At 40.0% G+C, this 22,328-nt stretch overlaps 1 protein-coding gene across 3 annotated transcripts in view; it reads right to left on the bottom strand.

The window, feature by feature from the left end:
- cttnbp2 (cortactin binding protein 2) overlaps window positions 1-22,328 on the bottom strand; it is an 85,398-nt gene that overhangs the window by 24,119 nt on the left and 38,951 nt on the right. For all 3 annotated transcript variants that reach the window (XM_024261919.2, XM_024261920.2, XM_024261918.2), the window contains exons 3-7: window positions 20,159-20,389; window positions 13,050-14,445; window positions 6,376-6,663; window positions 4,233-4,332; window positions 1,131-1,281 (exon numbers count right to left, since the gene is read on the bottom strand). In XM_024261919.2, coding sequence (XP_024117687.1) covers window positions 1,131-1,281; window positions 4,233-4,332; window positions 6,376-6,663; window positions 13,050-14,445; window positions 20,159-20,389 — 2,166 coding nt within the window. The remainder of the gene's footprint in view (window positions 1-1,130; window positions 1,282-4,232; window positions 4,333-6,375; window positions 6,664-13,049; window positions 14,446-20,158; window positions 20,390-22,328) is intronic.

The raw sequence follows: 22,328 nt of genomic DNA, 5'->3' as shown, positions 1-22,328 counted from the left end.
CATATTATAATACATTACTAATGTATATCATTGGGTGTGAACCACACCACATGTTAACAAGGCCACAGAATGGAAGTGGCCTCCGTTCCGCGGCGCTTCCGCGTCCAGTGTGAACCAGGCGTAACTCGTCGTTTTTGACATGCTGGCTGCGAACTGGAACGGTCCAGTACCAGGATCTAAATATGGCCCGTGGGCTGGATCCGGCCCACCTCCACTGAACAATATCAGAGACCCATGATTTTTTTTTCCCCACTCTGGCCATGCGATAGAGACTTATTCCAGCCTTCTGCAGTCTGTGCCCCTCTCTGATCCGTGCAGCTCTAATCAGATATTTGTCTTCGATCTATAAAACTGGACTTTTTTTCTATGAAGTTTTGAACTTTGAGAGTTTCAACAAGAGAGAAAAGTGTAAAAATGTTCATGTCTGTCTGAGAAAAGTGTATGTATGAAGTATGTAGTGATAAGTTTTACATCTGTAGTCATAATTCACGAATTTCTTTTAGAAAATAACTCGCAATAAACGAGGGAACACTCTTCTGGTGAAAACATAATGCACATAGGTAGCAGCAGATGACAAAATAATTAGACTTTTTCATTCAGCTATTTCATTGAAAGGATTATTATTTTTTCTGACTTTTTTCTGTCAAGGGTTATTAGTAAATGGTTACATGTGACTTTCTGGGAAAACAGGAATGCGTACATTTAGACACACCCTGATATTTTCACAACCCGGCACCGCATCTGAGAAGAAAACTGTGGGTCTCACAAGAAAAAGTTTGGGAATCCCTGCCCTAACCCCGAACCAGTTAGTGTCTGGTACCGCGTCCGATACGTGAGTTAGCGTACCAGTACTGGGTTAGCTCACCGGTACACCAATCTAGTACTGGTACGCTAACCTGGTACCAGTACCGGTACCAGCTGGTTCCAGAGGACTAGTCCGCGCACGTACCCTTGATTTTACAAACAGCCAGCACTTCAAGAAACGACACTTGGGGACACCAAGAGCGTTAATTTTTGACGTGGAGGGGTCTTTAACCAAATATGTGACGACTTGGGAATCAGAATATGTAGATTGCACGATGAATCAACATCAGCACTTGTGTCCTAAACACTGCAAGAGAAAGTCTTACCGTGGTCGCCAATGAGCGATCGGCTCCGGCGTCCAGCAGGGCCCGGGTGCAGTCCAGCCATCCTGCCTCACAGGCCACATAGAGGGAGGTCTGTCCGTCTGCAGCCACGGCGTCCACAGCAGCGCCTGCAGCCAGCAGCTCCTCCACACAGCTGCAGGGAGGGAGGCAGACCACAGGGAGCACCGCTCAGTAAAGTTCTCCGTCTGACAAGCAGCACTTGGTTACTGCCTACAGTTAATGCAGAGAGAAGCATCTTGTGGTTGAATACATCACTCTATAGAGGGAAGGTCACGGTTAAGTGTAAATAAAGGATGCCTTTAATATAAATCTTTATCAAGAACATATCTGACTAAATCAAAACAAGAACAAAAAGAACACAGCTTTATAGTAAAATCTACGTAGGCAACATGTCAGCTCTGGAACAGACATATGATCTGACTGAACAATTCAAGATGAATCTCTATGTCTAACGGTGAAACATCTCAGTTCTATTTGTAGATATTATTCATATGTAAAATGTAATTAGTTTAATTGATCAGAATAAAAATGATGGTTTACATCAGGGGTGTCAAAGAAGTCAGTCCGGTTCTGTTATACAGTCTATGCTTGCAATACATCAGGAGTGTCAAACTCAATCGCACAGGAGGCCAATATCCAAAACACACCTTAGGTCACGGGCTGAACAGGATAAACATTTATTGAACACTAAAACTACATTTTGAAACTTTAAAGCTGTAACCTTTTAACATAACTATGAACTAAATATATAGCATTACCTGTGATAATGCTAGTGTGAATGCTGTAAGATGAATTTGGCCACTGAAGATGCTGAAGCTGATAGCCAGCTAAAATATTAGCTGATTAGCCTAAACAGCTAGCGTGTAAATATTAGCCTAACTCCAAAACAGCCAAAAAAGACCCGAAAAAAGCCCAAATTAGCCAAAAAAGTTAACATAGCTAAAATATTAGCTAAACTCCAAAACAGCCCCAAAAAAGCCTATATTAGCTAAAACAGCTAGAATGTAGCCAAAATATCAACCAAACTTCAAAACAAAATAAAAAATCCCAAATAGAAATGTCAAAATAGTCCAAAAAGCTAGCAGAATGCCATTTTTAAAAAACTTTAAAACCATAACTTTTTAACATAATTATGAATAGTAAAAAGGCAGGAATATTATTCAGAATAAATCAACAAAAACTTTAAATAACTTTCAACATTTTACTCCCCATGAAAATATATTTTGTCAATATTATACAAGTTAGAAATGAGATAGCTAAAGATAACATCGGGTCATTAATAACAATAAAATAAAATGATCTGGAGGGCCGGATAGAATTTCCAGGAGGGCCGGATCTGGCCCCCGGGCCTTGACTTTGACACATGTGGTGTAGATCTCTGAACATGTGTAAGCATTAGCCTCTGTTGGAATTAAAAGTAAATAAAGAACAATAAAGAACAGAGCCCCACAGCAGGTCTACAGTAGATCACCAGGAGATCCTCAGAGTCATGAGCCTGGTCCACACAAAGATCCCCTCCTATCCTACGGTGAGCTGCATGTGTTTGTTTGGGCGGAGCTGTTGGTGATGTTAGTGAGGGTTATTTCCATGGATCTTATGGATATCCCGTCCTAAATATAACCCAGCAATCAGATATTATGAAACCGCACATTCACTAGCAGCAACTCGCCGTCAGTTCTTTTGGCGAGCGTATCAACTACTACACTGAGGCTGACCTGATGTAAGAAGTGTTGTTCCTGAGGTTAATACAGACATTCAGATATCAATCAGTCAGTGACATATAAAGTCACCTGTGTACAGCTGTACACCATCTTATGGCAGTGGTCCTTACAACATTAATGAGCTCCCTCATCTAGATCTACTTAAATTCTTCCATCTGTAATAATCGGAAATAAAGACGGGTGGTCTTTGCACCATCACAGCCAGCAAGGCCAAGTGGGCCCCGTATGGTTTAAAAGTGGGCAGAAAATGAGGACCCGATTGATTTTGTCCACATTTTCTGTGGTGGCCCCACCTGTGTTTGCCCACATTGGCTTTAGGGGACACCCAGTGGGTAGTTTGCTACAACGGAGCTTGCCAGCTCAATACAACAGCTGGCTAGTTTGATACAGCAGACCTCACTAGCACACTATGCTGTCCACAGAGAAGCTGGCTAGCCTAGCGAGCCAACTGCACTGAGTTACCCCCTTAAGCCAATGTGGGCAAACAAAGGTGGGGCCACCACAGAAACTGTGGACAAAATCAATCGGGCCCACATTATCTACTCACTTTTAAACCATATGGGGCCCACTAGACCTTGCTGGCTGGGATAGAACTAAAGATTCTTGGAGAGATCATAAAGACATGAAGTCAGAACATAAATGGAGTGCAGGTGTGTCATGTGGCCCCTTGAGGCTCATATAGCCACGTCAGTTATGTGTAGTAAGTATGTAGAAGAAGCACACACTTATGAAGTACCGGTGATGCTGTTGTATGGTACCTTTACACTACACTCTAAATGTTGGTAAGATCCGCATTCTGACACCTTATGAATGTGAACCCACAGGGTGTGTGCATGATACATAGGACACCTGCAAAAACTACGCCGTTAAATTTCCTCATTTCTAATAGTCAGGGAGCGCACACTGATCACTTAAACAGCAGTAACGGGAGTTCAAAAAATGAAACGTCGGTCTGACACGCCTGCGCCTCATTACTTATCCTTACAAGTTCACTAAGACCTGTTGCCCGCAGCATACCCATAGAAAAATGTGCATGAACATTTGAGCGGTCTACCATCTAACCTGAAGCGAGCCACCTGCGCGCCCCGCACAGATCTGCCCATTTTTCACCTGCGAGGGCAGTTTTGACCAAGGATTTTAACTACCAACTTTCCTTGATTTGTACCTCATTTCTACCTTTTCATTGGAGGAGTTTATGCTAATATTTCCTGCAAACAACAAAATTAAACTGATGCAACTTTGAAAGTGATGCCATCATTAAAGACAACATTTTGTTTGCGGAAAAAAAACCCCAAAGCCAACAAGAAAAACGTACCGTAAAGTGAAGCTTTAAAGCTTAAAGTGAACTAGTCAGTAAGCTCACCATGTGTGTCCATTGGCAGCAGCAAAGTGTAAGGGTGTAAATCCATTTTCATGTGAAATATCAGCAGAAAATCCTGAAGACAGCAGCAGCTTCACGCACTCTGAAAAAGGAACAAAGCGGACAGATTAGGAGTGTGAGTCTGCTGCAGCAGTTCTGCTGAGTGCCTGAAGTACATGCAAACTGAGAGGATGAGGAAAATGTAAGTAATGCAACCAAACGCTCCTATAAACAAACCATGACTATAAATAATTGTAAACTGGTATCTTGGTAGATTGGAACATAAGACATACATTTTACTGTTTAAAGCAAACTACCTTAGAATGGACAGCAGCACCAACAATAAAACAAACAGTGAGTGGTACAAACAGTTTCCTAAAATCTTTCCGCCTCCATTTTCATTCGTGCACTCGCTAGCTGCAGACTGAAAGTGAGTCATAGGTTTGTAAGGAAATGTCAGCTGTGAGCAAAGGAACATCTCTGAGGCTTCTATGGATCAAAAGTGAGCCGTGTTAAGCAGGAACTTGTGCAGAGACGAGGAAATGGGATCTTTTTCTTCTGAAACTTCTAATAGAATTGGTCTAATTATTCATTTAAAAGCTCCATTAATGAATCCTGTTTTCCCGTTGCTCTGGTGCACTGCATTCATGTTGTGAATACCATTTATTCGTGATTCTTATTGGAGTGCCCTAACCTATCGACTGTATTAATAAAGGTGTAAACATGAACCAGATGATGTCCTTTTCTCATCCATGCTTGTTCAGATGAGCCTTTCTCCCAGTGTGGATCACATAAATCCCAGTTTCCCTGGTTTATTAGGCTAACTAAGATACTGTGTTTTAAGCTTTTATTGATGTTCATTTCAATGTATGTTCACTCTTCGCCTCAGCTAAAACCTTAAGCCCAGAAGCATACACTAGCAAAAGCATAAGCTGCAGTTTTTAGACGTTCATGAATAAAACATCAGTCGGGGTAAAAACAGCTCTCTGGGTTCCTCTGACCAAAGGGGATGTTTCTTAAAGACCCACGCAGGTAAGGGTGGTGTTTATATAAAATATGAAAGCAGATGAAAAATTTTGGAAAAGAGCGAATTTATGATATAGAAAATACGCTTGTGCGGGCTATAAGCTTCCTGCATGGAGCTCTCAGCTAAGGCAAGGGGAAAGGGGGCGTGGTTGCTCAGCGCCAACACTCCCGCCCACAACTCAAGGTATAATTCTAAAGGTGCATTCACATCGAACGCAATTCGGAGGCGACCAGTTTCAATGTTAAGTCAATGGTAAATACGGGAATTGAGGTGGTTTAAAGTCCTGCATCGATTTGAGCGACGGACGCAGCGCGGTGGTCTGGCAGCAGCTGGATATGAGCGGCGAGGCGCGAAGAAGGCGCGGCCAAAATTTGAATATCTAAAGTTTGACGAGTAAACTCATCGCTTGTGCCAATCAGGAACGCAGCTTTGTGCACGTGATGTTTTCAGTGACTCGATCGTGAACTTCCTTCGATTTCCTTAGAGCAGAGCTCATCCAGCTACTTTGGGGTGAAGGCGGGATACACTTGACAGATCGGCGGCTTTCGCTCCGCGGTGGAGCTCACTTGCTGGATATGCCTGCAGACAGAGAGGTGCTGCGGGTGTTGAGGCTCCCGGCTCTGGCAGGTTAATACGAGACAGTGAGCCTTCAAGCTCAGCCACAGAGACACAGAAACACCGTGGAAGCGGCTTCTATCTCACTCCGGTATGGAAAGATAAACCCAAACATGGAGACATGTTTTTGTAGAACTCTTTTACAATAAATAAACCTGATCTCTCAACATCATCTGTGTCTTCATACCTTCTAAGTGAGATACACACAACTACCGTTCCTTACAACAATCATCCTAAAAACATTAGCTGGTAGCTGGTGGGCCACGTGAATTTGTCACTGGAATCGCGTTTGGTGTGAATGCAGCTTTATAAACTCCTGTTGCTTGACCGAAACTATGTCCTAGAAAATGACAGGTTTCTTGATTTTGGCTAAAATCAGCATCGTCAAAATTAAAAGATCACTGGAAGTGCATTAAAATACATCAGAAGATGATTGCAGATGGACTTTAAAAGGAACTGTTAAAGAGTGTTTTAAATGAATCACTCCCATGAAACTGAACTTACCCTTGTGTCCATTACAGGCAGCAACACACAAAGCAGAGTTTTGGTTCATGTTGAAGTGGTCTTCAAGGGCAAGATGATTTGGCTTGTTGTCCATGCCAGCGCTAGAGGTGATGATGGTGGATGAGGTGTTGGTGGTGGTGATGTTGGTGGTCGAGTCTGGTTGGTTAAGCAGCATTGACAATAAAGTGACATTTCCCTGGGAAGCAGCTTGGAGAAGCAGAGAAAGCCCGCTGTCCAGGGCAGCAGGCCCACTGCCACTAAGAGAGGGGACTACGGAGGGCCACCAGCCTGCAGGGGAAGGAGGAGCAGCAGCAGCAAAGGTTAAACTCGGAGGTGGAAGACTAGCAGTGAGAGGATGTGACTCTAAGCTTAGCCAAGCATTGGTAAGCAAGTTTGGAGACACAGCAGTAATCGTTGTTCCACTCATATACAAGGAGGGCTGGCCATGATTAGTCGACTTATCGACGACTAATCAACTATTAAAATAGTCGAAGAGAAATTTAATAGTCGATTAGTCGTTACTTCGTATTATATGGAGTCAGAGTGTAGTAAAGTTGAAAGTTATAATAGCATTCTGCAAGCTTTTTGAACTATTTTGGATTTATTAAAGTTTTTTACGCCATTTTGGAGTTTAGCTAATATCTCAGTTACATGCTAGCTGTTTTGGCAAAATTAGGATTTTTTTTCTTTTTTAGGCTAATTTGAAGCTTAGCTAATAATTCAGTTACATGCCAACAATTTTTGCTAATTTAGGCTATTTTAGCTAATATTTTTGCTAATATTTCAGCCACATGTTAGCTGTATTGGCTAATTTAGGTTTTAATCAGTTTTTTTAAGCTAATTTTGAGTTTAGCTAATATTTCAGCAACATGCTAAATATGCTAGCTAATTTAGGCTATTTTAGCAATATTTTAGCTACATGCTAGCCGTTTTGGCTAATTTAAATTTATATCAGTTTTTTAGGCTAATTTGGAGTTTAGCAAATATTTCAGCTACATTTTAACAATTTTGGCTAATTTAGGTTATTATAGCTAATATTTTAGCTACATGCTAGCTTTTATGGCTACTTTGGCCTTTTATCAGCTATATTTAGGCTAATTTTGAGTTTAGCTAATATTTCAGCTACATGCTGACTATTTTGGCTAATTTAGGCTATTTTAGCTAATATTTTAGCTACATGCTAGCTGTTTTGGTTAATTTAGGATTTCATCCATTTCTTTAGGCTAATTTGAGATTTAGCTAATATTTCAGCTACATTCCAACAATTTGGTCAATCTAGGTTATTTTACCTAATATTTTAGCTACATGCTAGCTTTTATGTCTAATTTAGGCTTTTATCAGTTATATTTAGGCTAATTTGGACTTTAGCTAATATTTCAGCTATATGCTAACTATTTTGGCTAATTTAGGCAATTTTAGCTAATATTTTAGTTACATGTTAGCTTTTTTGGCTAACTTAGGCTTTGTTAAAATATTTTTAGGCCAATTTGGCATGTAACTAATATTTTAGCTGGCTATCAGCTTCAACGTATTCAGCTGTTAGCTTCAGCGATTTCAGCTATCAGCTTCAGCATTTTTAGCTATCAATTTCAGCATTGACCGCTATCATCACTAGTATCACCTGCCAAATTCAGCTTATAGCATTCACTCTAGCATTAGCGCAGGTAATGCTATATATCTAGTTCATAGTTAGTTTAAAGCTAATAATGGTTAAGATGTGTGCTTTAAATCCACTTGAGCATGTCCTGATTAGTCGACTAATCGGTAAAAATAAACAATGATTAGTCGACTACAATAATACTCTTTTGTTGCAGCCCTATTTGTAAGTGGGACAAGGTTAGCTGGGAAGCTGATCATAGTATTTGTCAGGAGGACAAAGTACATGAACTCCAGCCAAACTGGCTAAAAAGAAAACACTATGCAAACTATTTATGTATCAGATATTGTAGAGTTACTTTGAACACCAACTTTACAAAAAACCTTTAATTTAAAAAAACATGAAAGGAAAGTTTAAAGACAGGATTGGATAAAAGTATCTCAGTTAGGTTCTACAGTTGTATCCTCTACATCTCTTTGTCCTTTCCTATACCAAAGGAAACAAACAATAGTGCAACTATAGTATACATTTAATAAGTGATTTTATCTGGCAACATTTATTTAAAAAAATGACATTTAAATTACTCTTTGAAGAGAAAATAATTTGTTGAATTTGTCAAATAATTCTAAGTGAGCCAGTGTGGAGTTACTATAGACCAACATTAGTACTTTAAGGTATATTTTGATCATTTTTAGATTTCCTAAACTTTGCTTTTTTTCTTTAGCTGTGTTTTAACTCAACTGAAAAGCTGAAATAAGAATGGACAGGGAACATTTTTAGGCTATCTTGTAGCTTGTTGACTATGTATTTCTTGGAAAGACCATGGTCTCAGAATGAACTCTGGATGAGGACGGAAGCGAAGTGTTTTATCTACGTTTTATCAGGGTTCACATACTTGTTGATGAAACGTCTTCATTTGAAGAACTCTAGTAACAAATGATCCTTTAATGAATTTACATCATATTACACATTATTAAATTATAAAACTTGGCGACCAATACTGTCAGTAACACACAAAGCAACACAAAAGAAGAACATTTAGTTTCATACTTCTGAAAATATTTAGATGTAAGAGATGTAACCTCTTATACTAGTACATATAAACATTCACACAACTGGGAAATAAAGTCATTTATCTCATCTAGTTTGACTAAACCTATTGCAATTGCATTAATGATAGAACATAGAACACATCAGTGTAAATTTAAATATCTTGATTATAGATAAAATAATTACAAAATAGTAAATTAAAGGCAAATGGAAAGCAAAAACTTAACCCTGATGTGATAGTTAATCTGAAAATATAAATATAAATCAATCAATTGAATTTAAAGTGAAAGTGCTTCTTATATTTACATTTAGCCTCTTTAAAGTTTAACAAACTTTTAAAATTCTGATCAAGTTGGAGTTTACAAACTGACACTAAATGAGTCAGTAAATGATGGACCTTTTTTTTGTTTGTTTGTTTTTTCAAAGTGATTTTAAATGACCAATTCACAATTTAATTTGCATTTGATCATGCAATTTGAAAATGTTTTCTGGAAATTTAGAATTCAAAATGAAAAATTATTATTCAGTTTTATCATTTAAAAAATAAAATATACAGAAACTCCAAAACTAATTGCATTTTAATTTCTGTTGGATTTAGTCTTTTTGAATTGTCAACTTCAAAGGCATTCAAATTCCACAGTAAGTCTTCCATTGAGAATTGTACATTATGTTGGATTATGGGTGAAAAAACCTTAATAGTAAATTCATAGTAAAACCTACAAAACAAACCCCCCCAGTGTTCCCCACTGTATTTGTATTTATTTATTCGCGGTTTCTCGAATTCTTAGATATTTTTTCAGTTTTTAAAGATATTTATAGATATTTTATAGATATATATTATTGATATTTATTTATTTGTAAATATTTATATATTATAGATATAGATGTTATAGATATTTTTATTCGGGTTTGTGACAAAAATTCCGACAACTTAAGATGCTTGTATGAATTTTTATGTCCGAAGGAGGTGCTGTGCTGCTGAGGTGTATCTCCACACAGTGGAGCCCCTCTCAGGAGCACGGAATAAGAATAAAAAAACTCTATGTTTCATAGCAACTTTTCCATGTTTTTAATAAGTGTTATACAAAGTATGATCAGAAGCGTTTTTGACGAGTATGGATTGATAACGGACATCTTCGGTCAGGGGGACGAGTGAGACGGGTAGTGGGGGTTCTTCGTATTCGACGTATTCGCGGATGTCTCCAATCCCTTAAACCCAGGGATTACTGTACCCCATTGCAAGAATACATAAATAAACAGTAATCTACTTCACCAGATCCAAAATCAGTTAAAAAAAATCCAGTGAATATCTACTTAAACCTAAATATTTGACTCAGAGAAGTCAAATAAGAAGATTGCTGCAAACATTCTCAGATGTTCCAGTATTTGAGGGGGTAAACATGAAGGTGGAGAGAAAACTGCAGAGTAATTTAGAGAATCACAGCAGCTAATGTTACCTAATATTTTTCATTAAATCAAATGATTCGATCAAATTAATCTGGAGAAAAAAGAATGAACTTCATCTTCCACTGCAGGCTCTTTTAACTTGTAATGTCTTTGTGAGGATACCCAACGGTTTCATGGGATTGTACACTTCTTTTACCTAATTAACTTTAAAAAAGCAGCGTCTGCTGAATATCATGCTACTCCGTCTGCTTTACTGTTCTACCACGCAGCTCTCACTCACTCTTTTAGTCCCTTCAGGCTTCTTGTCTCCTCAAGCAAAATCAAACTCATCCTGCTCCCCTGGTACCCCTGTGAATATTGCCCTTGTGTCTCCATTTTAGCTTGAGTTTGTAGTGGTTTATCTGTTTGTTCTAGTCTCTACCAAGTTCAAGTCAAGTCCAGCCTCGCTTCTGTCCTCATCACACTTTATTCACAGTTCACGACCCACGCTTCAGCTTCCAGCACGTTTCTACCTGACGTTCTCCCTTATGTACTGTTGGATTTCATTTCTGGATTTCCTTTTGGGATATTCTTCCCCAACGTCAGGAGGACTTTCTCCTACGACAGAGAGTAGGTGCCTTAGAAACACTGACTCAGATTAACTTGGACCAATCACTGTTCTCTGGCTCCAGCATGGCGACGTCCATGTTGTGGAAAAATTACGATTGAATTGACTTGATTTCGCAGGAGCAGGAAGTAAGGCATTTTCTTTGTATGATGTCACACACGCTCTGTCCAGTTCTCCTATTGAGTCAATGAGTCAGAGCTAATCCATGCAAGACATCATCGGGCCAGAACCAAAACGCTATGGAATATGCACAGCTTTTCACATCACAAATAAATCTTTCCTTACGAAAAAGGTCTCTCCTTCCTGAAATGTTTATTCAGAAAGAACAGATTCATCTTCTTTAGTCCATCTATGATTACTCTCAATAATCTCTCACACTTTGTTGGTACCATGTTCTTCTGAAGGAGAGAAGTTGTCTAATCCCTGATACTGTCCTACCTACCACCGTCATCATTAGAATAAAACATCAAGCTCTTGCTTACCTGTTCATCACTATTGTTCTGAGGCTACAGCTGAAAAACTCCTCGTGTTGTTGAATACATTTCCATGGTCGAGCAGCTGAACTAAGGCGGATCCGTTTAGTCAAGCACTCCAACTAAGATTTGTGCAGCCATGGAAATGTGTCGTGTGTAGAGATGAATGTTGTAAAATACCCTGACTCCCATTCAACTCAGTGACATCACCACAACTTCACCCAAACAGAAGGTTGCAGGGATAGCAGCCAGTGGTTTCAAATGAGAGTTTAACAATAAAAAGAATAGTTTTGCTTGATAATTTGAGAAATTGAACCATAAATCCTCGTGTCAATGATTCAGATTTCTCGCTCTGTCAGCAGAACTGCGAGTGTTCACCAGCGAAGCTGTAGTTATCAGAGGATTGTGGTGTGACTGTCAGTGGTCTAGTGGAAGAGTGTCCACCCTGAGACTGACGGTTCAAGTCCACAGTCAAGTCATACCAAAAAAGTGACCCGATGTTTCCCTGTTTGACACTCAGTATTGAGGCGTTGGATTGGGGGCAGCTGTGTCTGCAACTCACCACTCCCCCAGGTGAGGGGTCAAATGTGGAGGACAAATTTCAGACACCCAGCTGTGTGACAACTAATGCGACTAACTTTTTGGAACCTGGCCATCACACTAGCAAGCTTGAGTTAAATATTGTACATTTGAAGTTTGTTAAAGGAGGTTTAGCATTATTTTTATGGTTTCACTTCAACAAATGTGTATTACATTGGTATATTTGAATATTATGCTTGGCAAAAATGCTTAAAAAATATCCTTTCTTTTAAATGAAAAGTGTTTATTACGAAACGATGATTATCAGAATTATATAATTAAAGTTTAGCTTTTGTAACATTAGCTACTTTTTTTATTTTTACTTTTTGTAGTATTTTAAATCTAATGAAGCCAGTTTTAAAATCCCTGCTGGATGATGCTAAATGAACTGGAATCATCTTTAGAAAGTCAAAGTTCAATTGAGCAAATGAACACAAAAAAAACAATAATTCCACATCAACGAGACAATATGAATGAATTCAAAGAGTCACCAAGAACAAATGGTTAATAGTAGGAGTGCAGGAAATGGAGGGGAACGCACAACATGCTGCATGGGATGGAGAAGGGAAGGAAGGGAGAAAGCAACCTCTGGCATCAGCTTCAGAAAGGACAGCGGATACGGGGGGAAGACCGGAGAGGCAACACGCGTCTTTGTTCTGTCTCAGTGTAAGCCTAAAACTCTCCTTGATGTTAGCGACATGTTGGCAGTAAAAAGAGGGTCTGATTTGACAACATGGAAATGACCCGAAAGATGGAGGAGTGATAGAATGCAGGGAGCAACATCAGATCTCAGAACAGTGGAAGAACAGAGTCAGTGATTAGAATTATTCGACCTGGTGTCTTTTTTCTGGGTAAAACGCTGTTGTTGTTGTTGTAAGCTAGGCTCATCTCTAAAAGAAAAGCCAAAGAAGAGCGGGAAAGTCAAGAACCAGACGCAGAGAGCAGGAGGAAGCCCATTTACCTGATGCTGTTGCCAGGAGGCTGCCTGCGGAGGAACAAGGACTATGGGTGGATGGAGCACTAATGGAGGAGGAGGAGGTGGGGGGAGGGTTTATGGACAAGGGGCGACTAGCTACGGTGGCAGGACTGATGACTGGCGGACACTGTGCACATGCTGCCGATGGCTGCGGCGGGCCCCGATCGGGATGGGCAGCAGGGCAGGGACCCACCTGAGAAGCTGTCAGGGCTGGTACCAGGTCCAGGGCAGGTTTGGGTGGCAGCTGGGGCGTGGCTGGTTTCAGCACAGCCCCGGGGGACCGGCTGCTGTCCCCCACCACCTTGATGGGTGGGTGAGGAGGAGAGGGGGTCTGGCTAAGCCCTGGCTTTTTGGGAGGTATAGGGGGAGGGTTTCCTCTGTCGATCCTGGTGACCGTGGGCGACTTCAGACCAATAGGATGGTTCAGGCGCCCAGGAAAAGGCCCCCCCTCCGAGGCCGAGTGGGGCAGCCCCGGACGCAGTGGAACAGCCCCTCCTGCTGGGGGGCTTGTGAAGCGGGACAGGACCTGTGTGACGGTGTGACGCGCTTGCTGCCTGGCGGCAAAGTTGTCCCGGTTGGTGGGAGAGAGGTCTCGAGCTGGAGGACTCTGGGATGAGGTACCGTTTTGATCCTGATCCTGGAACTTGTACCGGGCTGCCTGAACACGGGGGCTGACCCCAGAGGGTAAACCGTGGGAGGCTTGTCCCTCGGTGCCATTCTCTGTCTGTGCCTGTCCTCCCGAGCTACTGTGGACGATTCCCCGGCCAGACGTCTTTGGCAAGCTCAGCCCAACGTAGTTGGCCGGTGTTGGCTTGACCGGAATAGCCAGTGGGGTCTTTTTAGGAGCCTCCATCTCAGTAGGGGGCTGGTCTGTTTGGCAAGATGCTGTTTGGGAGCTAATAGGCTCTGTAGCTACAGAAACAGATGTCAGAACTTTAGGTTTGGGTGGAGTAGCAGCAGTTTCCGCCTCAGCCGGACCGGCATCCTTTCCGTCGCCCCGTTCAGTTCTGAGCTGCTCCACCTGCTGCCGGAGGCTCAGGCTCTCCACCTCCTCCCGACCTAGCCTCGCACGCAACTGCTCGCGCTCCGTGTCGAACTCGGACAGCTGCTTTTCCATTTTCGCCTCCATCTGTTGGCTCTTCTGGCGCTCATTGTTCAGCTCCTCCTGGAGTTTGCCCGAGGAACGACTCTCCTCGTCCAGGCGCGCCTGGAGCTCATCGAAGCGCTGAGACTCCTCTACCACTCGGGTGGCGAGCTGCTTGCACTCACGCACCAGCATCATGACTATGTTCTTGTTCTTCTCACGCTCGTCCTTCAGCTGTGCTGTCAGCTTGCGGTGCTCCTGCTCTAGACTCTGAAGCTGCAGCTTCTCCATCTCCAGCTAGAAACACACAGGAAAGCAGAGTTTGTGAACACAGTGCTCAGTAAATACACAAAAGCCAGATCTTTAGCTGAAATGTGACAGTAGGGGATGAAAATAGTGAAAACCAATAATTAGACATTGGATTAAAGAATTTTGAGATGCTTTGTTGCTAAAAAAATTCTTAAAATGAATTTTCTATCAAAGCCTTTGATCACATGTTTGATCACACAAGCTGGTTGTTCTATCTCAGCAGGCACTTCCTGTTTGGAACGTGAGGGGGGAAGGGGTCACTCAGTCACTCAGACGGATGTGAGATGTATCAGGACATGGCATGACGTGACTTGAACTTGGCTGCAGGAAATCTCATCTGATTGGGCGTGACTTGACATGGACTGCAGTGGCAGAAAATCCTGCCACCGCAGCAAAATTCTCCTGCTGGGCCCAAGGTGGTCACGTCATTCTGTCAAGACAGCAGTGAATCAAGACGAGCCTGAACTCAATGTGACTACGGGACAACTCAAAACAGAACATGACCAAACCCGTAACATAACCAAAATAAAGTCCAAAAACCTCACAGAAAGTCCAATAACGATAAATATCTGCTGAATGGACAAGCATCAATACAATAATAGGCTGGCATTTCATACCTTGATACACAAAAGTTATTAACCTGTGATCAGTGTGACAAAGTGGCTGAGGATGCACTCATTTACCTACAGTGCAATCTGTATCAGTTTGTTCTTCTTTAATATGTATTACTGTATTTTTCTCGGTATCAGTTGAAGCAGTCAGAAAATGCATAGTAAAAGAGAAAAATGCTGTAGACGTTACACTTTTGGGAGAAATTTAACAAAATACAGGACTGTTACATCCCCAATGGACACACCTGCCCCGAGTCTAGGGGGGAAATATAAAAGGAGAGAATAACAAAAACTGGACACCAATAAGAATCAAAAATGAAATAAAGGAAATCCTGTGTCCTGAATTGAAAGAACAAAATTAAATTAACTAGTGTGCTGGTTCTAACAAAAGATGAACCAAAAGGGAATTGGAACCTTGGCCATACATAAAATAAGTCAGAGAGTGCTGACTCATCCATGCTGAGGAGCCCTTAGCAGCTCCTGCTAATGGCTGCCTACCCAAAACTGCCTGAAGAAAACAAATAAACAAAGCCCACAAACTAAGACTACCAAGGTCCAACATGCATCATGAAACAACATTTTCATGTAAATTGGTGCAATACGTGAACAATTACTCAAATAACAATAGCAAAAAGAACACACTAGAAGTCAAATCAACTCTTCACTTCAAATCACTAAATCTGTTGAATTCTTTATCCTCTGCGTTGCTTTGAAACGATTCAGCTCAGTTTAAGACTGTGCAGCACTTCTTCTGTGTTGCTGTCAGCAGCAAATACGGATCCACACATCTACAGTGCCCTCTAGTGGTTGTTGATATTTATTTAAAAAAAAATCACATAAGTCACAACTGAGAATAAGCAAAAAGAAATGGTATTTTAGTTAAGTATTTGCATTAGGGCTGCCATGATTAGTTGACTAATCAACGACTAATCCACTATTCAAATAGTCGACGACTAATTATTATTATCGATTAGTCGTTACTTATATTATATAAAGTCAGAGTGTAGTAAAGTTGAAAGTTATAATGGCATTCTGCTAGCTTTTAGGACTATTTTGGTATTTATTAAAGTTTTTTAGGCTATTTTGGAGTTTAGCTAATATTTCAGCTACATGCTAGCTGTTTTGGCTAATTTAGACTTTTTCATTTTTTTAGACTAATTTGGCATTTAACTAATATTTTGTCTGGCTATCAACTTCAGCGTTTTCAGCTATTAGCTTCAGTGTTTTTAGCTATAAACTTCAGCGTTTATAGTTATCAATTTTGGCATCTTCAGCAGCCAAATTCATCTTGCAGTATTCACACTAGCTTTATCCCTGGTGATGCTATATATCTAGTTTTTAGTTAGTTTTAAGTTAATGATGGTTAAGATGTGTGCTTTACATCCAGTTTGAAAAATAATCGGTGATTAGTCGACTATTAAAATAATGGTTTGTGGCAGCCCTAATTTTATACATAATGTAAATTATTTCAATTGAAACCTGTAGTACCACATGCCTTAAATACTAGAGGAGACAAAGATAAAATTAAAAGGTATAATTGGTTTGGATTATTTCCATATAATGCACGGGATTGAATGTTATTTTAAAGCTCAGAACGCTATATTATTTAAATAATAGGCAAATATGCCAGTTATCTGTGTAAGCCTTTCTTTACACAGCGACACGTGTTGATGATAGGCATGGCTTTGTAAAATAATGGTCGGGGGACAGAGTCCAGCTCATGAGCTCAGGGAGACGGTGTCTCTGCATACGGTAGAATTTCCATGACTCGTCACAGCTCCTGCTCCTATATTTGGGGCATCATCTATATTTAGCTGGGAGCTGGTTAAACAGAGGGTAACAGGGCTTAACCGTGGCTCTTCACACAATTGAGAAGACTCTGCTGCTTTGACAGACAAAAGAGACGCCATCCTGCTGTCCCATCACAAACCACGCCAATCTTTCATTCCCCTCCCCTACCTGCCTTCTTCCAAACTAAAAGGGAGTTCACATCCTCATCAGCAGCTGATGTGAGGAAGAGTGTGAGGTTGAATCAAAGGCAGTGCAGCGAGGGAACAGCAGTGTTACTCTAAAGAAGCTGCTACTACTTGCTCCTAATTGGGTGAGGATTTCTGTTCCCCTTGGTGCAAATTTAGAGAGACTGTGAAAGTGTTGACACAGTGAGCCACAGCTCATTGTGTCAACACTTTCCCATGGTGCTTTGAGAAGATGTGCACACATTGAAAACAAGGTTACCTGGTCTTCCTTTCCACCGTAAACCACCATCACAAAGTCATCTGTCACTGACGGTGTGTTCAGCAGAACATACTCAGAAAACATGCAGCGCCGCGGGAAAACACGGCATGCCGACCAACATGCTGTTTATTTTGAAAGATAGAAAACTTGTGAAGTGAATAGAGCTGCCACGATTAGTCGACTAAAAAAAGTTGACAACTAAAATTAATAGTCGATTAATCGTTACTTTATATTATATGGAGTCAGAGTGTAGTACAGTTGAAAGTTATAATGGCATTCTGCTAGCTTTATGGACTAATGTGGCTTTGAAGTTTTTTAAGGCTATTTTGGAATTTAGCTAACATTTCAGCTACATGCTAGCTATTTTAGCTAATTTAGGGTTTTTTCAGTTTTTTAGGCTATTTTGGAGCTAATATTTTAGCGGTATGCTAGCTATTTTGCCTAATTTAGGCTTTGTTTTTGTTTTTAGGCTATTTTGGAGTTTAGCTAATATTTCAACTGCATGATAGTTGCTTCAGCTAACTTAAGCTTTTTTTCAGCTTCTTAGGCTAATTTGGCATTTAAATAATATTTTAGCTGGCTGTCAGCTTTAGCACCTTCAGCTATTATTATTCTCAATTTCAGAATCTTCATCTATCAGCACTAGCATCTTCAGTGGCCAAATTCAGCTTACAGCATTCACACTATTACAGGTGATGCTATATCTCTAGTTTTTAGTTAGTTTAAAGCTAATGTCAGTTAAGATTTGTGCTTTACATCCAGTTTGCATATGACCCGATCAGTCAACTAATCGGAAAAAATAATCGGTGATTAGTCGACTATTAAAATAATTGTTTGTGGCAGCCCTAAAAGTAAACATTGGGGTTGAGCTGACCGCATTTATGACAGAGTATACTAAAGCTAAAATTAGATTATTTTGTTTAAAGACCCACTCCGATGAAAATTGTGTTTTTTTAGTTTTTTGATATGTATTTGTGACATTTTTCTGGTGATGGAGGACAGATGGAAACCAAATTAAGCTTAAAATTGCCTTTCTGAGTGTTTCTTTATTAAAATTTGTAAAGCATTTGAGGAAGTTTAGGTAGAAAAGATCGTATTTATGATGTAGAGAATACACTGGCTGGGCCACAGGTTCAATGCAAAACATTCACATAAAAAATTGTGAATTTCAAAGGTTTTCATCCCCAGATAAACATCATCATTCAAATATAATCAAGAAAATGACTGGACCCACCATTGAATCATATGACAGACATCAAGTCAGAGTTTGAACTGCCCAGATCAAAATAGAATCGTCTTTAGGATACTTTCATAATTGTTTAGAAACAATACCACTCTGGAGCTACAATCAACACAACAATGGAAAACAAAAACAAATAAATTTGTCTTTGTGCATTAGCAAAACACAAACAATACTCACTCCTCTTTAAAAACTCACTCCGATCATCTTTGATCTATTCTCAAATCCTTCTCAGTTCTCACACACAAACACAAGAAACTTGTTTGTGTGTGTCTAGGACATCGTTTCTGCCAGGTGGCAGGAGTTTAGAAATGTGGGTCTGAGTTGTAGGGTAAGCCTGCACTGATTTCCCATGATCCCCTTGTTTACACGAGCTTACAGTCTACCTAACATTACGAGTGCAACAAAAAACAGTGAGCAATCTCAGAGCTTTCCAGCTGTACAGTTTGGATCCAGATTTTCATCTGCTCCAGATTCACCACAATTTAAATAGAGAAATGCTTAGAAATATTATTTTAATCCTAATTTTCTTCATACATGTCCTCCATCATGAGAAACATGATGTTCAAATCACCATTTTCATTGGATTTCTTTAGTCTGTTGTATTCAATGTTTCATTACCACAGAGTTCATGGACAGGACACTAAAGTGTTCTCTGCTGTGATTGTGCCGGCTTCAAATCCAAACACACATAAAACCCTTTCATTCCAGAGGAGGAAGAGAAACAGCTTGAGAGGAAAATAGGACAGAGTCTCAGCCAACATCTGGCTACCCAGATAATCAGGGCCACCATAATCCTAAAGAGATCTGTGACAAATCCACACTGAAACAGGTTCAACACAAACAGAGCTGACATGCAGCATCATACAACACAGCGGAGTGACCAAACAATTAACCGTATCTTTCTTATGTCTTTCACAGGTGTATCCTTATCTACCTTTAAAAAAAGCCAACACCTATCAATGATGTGCTGGTTCTACTCCTGCAGTAACATGATGCTTCACATTGATTTACGTCCAATTTTAAGATTACTATTAAGTCATGGCTATTAGCATTTGTGAAAAGCTGAATTTTTTTCCTATGAAGGATCTGGAAACTTTGACACATTTAATTTAAGACTGAGTTACAGTAAATGAAAGCAAGAAGGCTGCTCATGTTGAGCTACTACAGACCATAAGAATAGTTGAATAAAAACACCAAGCAATGGGTCTTTGGCTTCATGGTGTGGACTTCCAAAAGGCTCACTCCTGATTGTCCAGAGTGGTTGCCATAGAAACGATGACTCAGACCAATCTGGAAACAATCACTGCTAACTGATAACGTCTGGCTCCACCATGGTGGCGTTCACATCACGAAAAATGTCGACGGAATTGACTTCATTGTATTAAAGTTGGAAGTAAACCATTTTCTTTTGATGACGCCACACCCTTCAGTCCAGTGCTTTTATACAGTCAATGGTTACGGCTCAATCAATGAAACTTGAGGTTGTAAAAAGCAAAAGCAAGACTTTTAGATACACACAACCGCTTTTTCTTCAGCAAGAATCAACAGAAGCTCTGAGGGCTCAGTAGGGTCCCACAAGCTTGACAGTCAACAGGATGGCTTGGTGTCTCACCTTCTTCTGGCGGCTCTCGGCAGCGGCGAGCTGGGCCGACATCCGCTCCTGCATTTTCCTGCAGTGGCCCATGACAGCTTCCAGTACCGAGATGGGACTGGACCCCAAGGACCTGCGCTCGTTTTCACCTCCGGGGACCCTGCACTCAAAGTCCCTCTGGAGCGCGAGGAAGGGGTCGGTGATGCTGTAGTGTCCATAGCGTTCTTGGAGGAACACCTCCTTTCTTTGGGCCTGGAGAGACAAAAGACAACAGGAGCTTACGTTGATTCTTTAAACATTGCTTGAATTTATTATTAATGCCAGATGTCAACAGTTTATTATATGTGAAGTTTTTGATGCTTTTATTTTTTTAAATACAGTCGTCGAATAATAAAACAGCTGATATTTTGGTGTTGAAAAGAGATGTACTGAAAAAAAATCTTTTTATAAAAAAACATGACAGTCCTCAATCCCACACCAATTTGAACTCACTAAGCAACAGGAAAGAAGAGTTTATCCCTGAAAATAAAGTTCCTTTCAAAGAAATTCTAAAAAGTCTTAAAGAAGGAAAACACCTGATAGTAGCTGATTAATGTATTGTCTATGGTACGCGACTGGAAAATTCCTCCACTGCATAGCAGCAGCTGGAATGTTTATCATTAATCTTTCAGCTTAGACTTTCAGGAAAATGCAAACAGAATTCTTCCAGGAGAAAACGCTCCTCAGCAGTTTGACGCAGAGAAATGGAAAACTAAGAGGAAAAAAGTAAAAAAACCAGTCATAGAAACGATATTAGTTTGCCTAACTTTATCAAATTAGATCAAATATGAGCTGTGTTTAGCAAGGAAAAGTATTTAAGTAAAAATGGGTGACTTAAAGTAAGGCAAGGCAAGTTTATTTGTATAGCACATTTCATGTACAGAGACAATTCAAAGTGCTTTACATAAAACATTAAAAGAAACAATCAAAAGAAATAGTAAAAATGTCATTCATCATCATTCAAATCATTAAAATAAAATGAAAAGAAAGTAAAAAGATTTTAATTTAAAACAACCATAGATAAACAGTGCGGACGTAAACTTTTGAATACATATTAATCAAATGCAGCTGAGAACAGGTGAGTCTTTAACCTGGATTTAAATAGTTTAAGTAGAATGTTTTAAATCTGTGTAATATTCTCACCAACATGTTTTTATAGCAAAAATATATCCCATCTAAGATCTTATTGTCATGATCTTCATTTTTGTTTAGTTTGGACTAAATCCACGTGAGAAAATTATGGGCTTGTAAATTCTTTTACAAGCACGCCCACATTCCTAATATGTTCATATTGTAATGTTATATTGTTTCATCCAGCTTGATTCTTGTACTAAATTTTCACATTATTCAAGTAAAAAGTGTGTGGGAGATGTCGGAAAGACACTTTCAGGGTTTTGCCATGCTAACGCAAAAACTTCTAAAAACAAACATTTTCCCCACCATTGGCTTCCCAGTGATTCTCAAAGAGTTATAAGACGATAGACATAAATCTGTGGGAGGAGCTTAAATTTGTAGCTGGTACTAAAGGTGATTTAAAATAAAAATCATGATGGAGACCTCTTCCCGAGGTCACAAGTAAACAAGACTTTGGTGATAATTGAAGACTTGACCGGGTTGTTTGTGTGTAAAATTTCATGAATATCACTCGAACAAAATCTTTATTTTTTGTGAAAAAAATTGAAAATTCTGTCAAATGTGTCAAATTCCACATTTTGCCACAAAACGGCCACCAAGTCGTAGATCACGTGGCCATAGCATAATCATTTCAAAACCTCCTGTGGATATCCCCGACACGTGTTTTGGTTTCATATACGGATTTTGATTTTTCTTTGTTTTTTTGAGCCCCATGACAGATTTTGGTCCCATTCATTTTTTGGATTTCCACGACGTTTAAAGTTTCACCAGGTACTAGGTGTGTGCAAACTTCGATGACTTCCTGAGTGTGTGGAGGGGTAAATTTTCACTCAAAGCTGTGTCCTTGCAGTCCAAACTATTGGAAATGTTATCAAAGTAACTTTATTTTTCTACTATTGTTCTCTTTTCCTGTTAGCTTTCCCCTTAAGGTTCATCTTTCATTCTCCAAACATTAATTCAATTGTTGAGTCAGTGAGACCAAAACATTGTCTTTTGTGAAAAATAGTTCCTTGTTTTA

This window comes from Oryzias melastigma, linkage group LG6, assembly GCF_002922805.2.
Source record: "Oryzias melastigma strain HK-1 linkage group LG6, ASM292280v2, whole genome shotgun sequence".
Lineage (NCBI taxonomy): Eukaryota > Metazoa > Chordata > Actinopteri > Beloniformes > Adrianichthyidae > Oryzias > Oryzias melastigma.
The sequence above is the reverse complement of the archived record's forward strand: the minus strand, read 5'-3'. Positions and strand labels throughout refer to the sequence as shown.